This window comes from Anneissia japonica, unplaced genomic scaffold (assembly GCF_011630105.1).
Source record: "Anneissia japonica isolate Jap-2015-1 unplaced genomic scaffold, ASM1163010v1 scaffold6149_len160064_cov168, whole genome shotgun sequence".
In the NCBI taxonomy this organism is placed as follows: domain Eukaryota; kingdom Metazoa; phylum Echinodermata; class Crinoidea; order Comatulida; family Comatulidae; genus Anneissia; species Anneissia japonica.
The window spans coordinates 43,569-47,628 of NW_022740685.1; the positions used below are offsets into that span (position 1 = coordinate 43,569).

At 41.2% G+C, this 4,060-nt stretch overlaps 1 protein-coding gene across 1 annotated transcript; it reads left to right on the plus strand.

The window, feature by feature from the left end:
* Positions 1–277: 277 nt before the first annotated feature.
* On the plus strand, positions 278–3,460 carry LOC117118313. The gene has a single exon (XM_033262884.1). It carries the CDS (start codon positions 278–280, stop codon positions 3,458–3,460), a length of 3,183 nt encoding a protein of 1,060 aa, XP_033118775.1.
* Positions 3,461–4,060: the final 600 nt, after the last annotated feature.

Here is a 4,060-nt window from a genome sequence, read left to right on the forward strand (position 1 = left end):
GTGATTAACAGTGTCGGAAAAGGTCCGTATGCCGTTAAGTCAATATTAGGTTGGTCCGTGCATGGAATCCCTATTGCTTCAAAGGAAACAGCACACGTTAACAGAATTCATTCAAAGGTCATGGCAGATGCGTTGGTAGAAATGTACAATTTGGACTTCAGCGACAGGAAAACGCTCTATAGAAGACCGAAGATTTATTAAATTGCTTGAGGAGACTACTTGTTTCAATGAAGGTCACTATGAGGTAGCGTTGCCTTGGAAGAACAAGGTTGTGAAAATGCCTAATAACAAACCTTTGGCAGAGAAGAGAGCTGCTCACCTGTTAAGGAAGTTGAGAGATCCTGAATTTCACAAGGAGTATACAAAGTTTATGGATGACATGTTCGATAGGGGTTATGCTGAGAAAGTGCCTGTAGAAAAGAACGAAGGACGTGAAGCCCATAACATGTGGTTTATACCTCATCACGGAGTGTTTCATAAACAGAAACATAAGTTGCGTGTAGTGTTTGATTGTGGCGCCAGGTATGGTGGCAAGTCACTTAATGATGAATTGTTACAGGGACCTGACCTGACTAGTTCTCTTGTTGGGGTATTAATCAGATTCCAAGAAGAACCGGTAGCATTGACAGCAGATATTGAATCCATGTTCTATCAGGTCCGGGTACCAGAAAAGGACCGGGATATGTTGAGGTTTCTATGGTGGCCAAATGGCAATGTCGACCAGCCTTTGGAAGAATATAGAATGGCCGTCCACGTTTTTGGAGCGGTATCTTCTCCATCGTGTGTCAACTACGCTTTACACAAGGCAGCAGAGAATGCTAAAGGGCGGTACCAAAAGGCAGTTTGCGATACCATATGTAGAAACTTTTACGTCGATGATTATTTGGTGTCTGTACCAACAAATGCTGAAGCAATACTCCGTGCGAAGGACACAAGGAATCTTTGTAAAGAAAATGGCTTTAGATTGACCAAGTGGATGAGTAATGAACGAGAGGTGATAGAGTCTATTCCCATCTGTGAAAGAGCCAAAAATGTAAAGGATGTTGACTTGACGATATTACCTACCGAAAGGACGTTGGGTGTTCTTTGGTCGGCTGAATCAGATGAGTTCAGATACAAGATTAATTTGTCAACTAAGCCAACTACTAGAAGAAGGGTGTTATCTACGTTAGGCTCGATATATGATCCCCTAGGTTATGTCTCGCCTGCAATTCTCCCAGCAAAACAAATACTTCAGGAACTTTGTCGTAAGAAACTGGGTTGGGATGCACAGATACCTGATGAAGAATCGAAGAGGTGGTCGAAATGGACATCGGAAGTCGGTGATCTGGAAAGATTCAGGATAAGCAGGTGTTTGAAACCGCATGGATTTGGAAGTCAAATCTCTGCACAGATGCACCATTTCTCGGACGCCAGCGAGCTCGGTTATGGAACGGCATCGTACATTAGGTTTTTGAACAAAAATGGTGATGTTCATTGTCGGCTAATTCTTGTCAAGTCAAGAGTTGCTCCGTTAAAAATTGCTACAATTCCCAGAATGGAACTCACTGCTGCTGCTTTAGCAGTCAGAGTAGATGCCATGTTGCGAAGAGAGCTTCAGATGCCAGTTATTGAGTCACAATTTTGGATGGATAGTACCACGGTGTTGAGTTACATTAAAAGTGACACGGCTAGATTTCATACATTTGTTGCTAACCGTGTAGACCTTATTAGAGAAGCTTCTGCGCCAAGTCAATGGGGGCACGTGAGGACTGCATGTAATCCCGCAGATGTTTGCTCTAGGGGAACGTCGATGAAGAGGTTTCTGGAGAGCGAAAGATGGATTAAAGGTCCAAAATTCCTGTGGCAGGACGAGAGTGAATGGTATGAGAAAGACATAGGACAGTTTACCCTGAAGAATACTGATCCAGAACTGAAATGCGTCCTGGTTACAGAAGTTAAACCCGTTGATCCCTTAAGCCGAGCGATTGAGCGTTGCTCGTCATGGAGCAAGCTAAAAAGGTCCATTGCCTGGATCATGGTGGGAATGCGAAACTTGCAAATGCGTGTTGCTGTTCGCAAGGGAAGATTACCAGAAGGGCAGAAACAGCATGAAAATCTATCAGTTCAAGATATGAGGAGGGCGGAGGAAGCATTGGTAAGGTTCGTTCAGAAAGAGCATTGGCCAAACGACATTGCTTCACTTCATAAGAAATCATCATCGCTTAGGAGTCTTGATCCGGTCATAAAGAATAAATTATTGTGTGTCGGTGGTAGACTCCAAAGAGCAAACATTGACGTTATGTCTAAACATCAAGTTCTATTACCAAGAAACTCTCATGTATCAAGGTTGATACTTCGAGATATTCACGAGACAAATGGACACCTAGGTAAAAACCATATATTAGCAAAACTGCGACAGCAGTATTGGATTGTAGGTGCACCATCCTTAATAAAGCAGATCACCTCAAAGTGTGTGGTTTGTAGAAGGTACCAGCCATCAGTTGGTCAACAGAAGATGGCAGATTTGCCTATAGAGCGGGTACGTGTGGGGAACCCTCCGTTTCATGACACTGGAATGGACTACTTCGGGCCGTTCGAGGTCAAGCGTGGCCGAACTACTGTGAAAAGATACGGAGTGCTGTTTACGTGCATGGCTAGTCGTGCTGTTCACTTAGAAGTCGCACACACTCTCGACACTGCTTCATGTATTAACGCAATTAAACGATTTACTGCACGACGAGGGAATGTGAGTAGTATCAGGTCAGATAATGGAACCAACCTGGTAGGAGCCGAACGTGAACTTAGAGAGTCTTTACATAAATGCAATCAGCAGGAGATGCAAATGAAATTAATGAAGAAAGGAATTAACTGGTATTTCAATCCACCTACAGGGTCGCATCATGGTGGGATTTGGGAAAGGATTATTCGAAGCGTAAGAAAGATTTTGTATGGGTTGATGAAGGAACAAAACATCAAGTTGAATGATGAGTCGCTGCAAACACTTTTTTGTGAAGTTGAAGAAATTCTAAACGGGAGGCCACTAACGGAGAGCCCAAATAGTCCCAACGATTTGGATGTGCTGACGCCAAATCATCTGTTACGTTTAAATGCAGAGCCGGTTCTTCCAGCAGGAGTATTTACGAGAGATGATACCTATTCTACTCGATGCTGGAGACAAATTCAATATCTTGCCGATGTTTTCTGGCGACGTTGGGTCAATGAATACTTTCCGATGTTGCAGCAAAGACAAAAATGGACACGTCCTAAGCGCAATCTGGTCGTTGGAGATGTTGTATTGGTGATGAATCAAGGTCCAAGAAATATGTGGATGCTTGGTCGTGTAACAGAAGTTTATAATGATCATAAAGGGTTCGTTAGGTCTGTTAAAGTGAGGACTGAGAATTCATCATTGATTCGTCCTGTCACTAAACTATGTCTATTGGTTGAGTGTGATAATGCTAATAATTCAGATTCATAAATTCAGATTCATAAATTACAAGTATCGATCTATTACAAGTAAAAGATATGACTTCAATAATATACATGGATAAACAACACACTACTGTTTTGAAGGTCAGTTGAATAATAGGTGTACGTATAAAAGTTGTTTACTGAGTTAATTAAACTTGTTAGTAATTAAAGTACTTAATCTCATAATTTCGATATTAAAATAACATGATTTTGTCGTTTTATTACGTATTTCTCATTGATGTTGAACATGATTCTATCATGTATTGCTATGTTAATAAGTATTAATCAGTACAGTAGCAGGAACGGGTGTTGATTGTTTACTGCTTGAACGATGTAATCTACAAGGAAATATGTGTGTATTAGACTATTGAAAGGGTTAGGTTGAACTTTGAAAGATGTTCTTTGAAATCTTTACAGTATGGTATTGATATATTTCTAAGTAATTGTGTTTATTAGGATGTTTAAGAGTGCGAATGTACAGGCGCTCGTTTGTTATTCATTAGTGTAATTGTACTGCTGTAGAAGTACAATTAGGGGCCGGTATGTTAGCGCCAGAATATGATTTTGTTCTATTTATGTGCATGTTTTGCTGCCCATAGATTTGTAG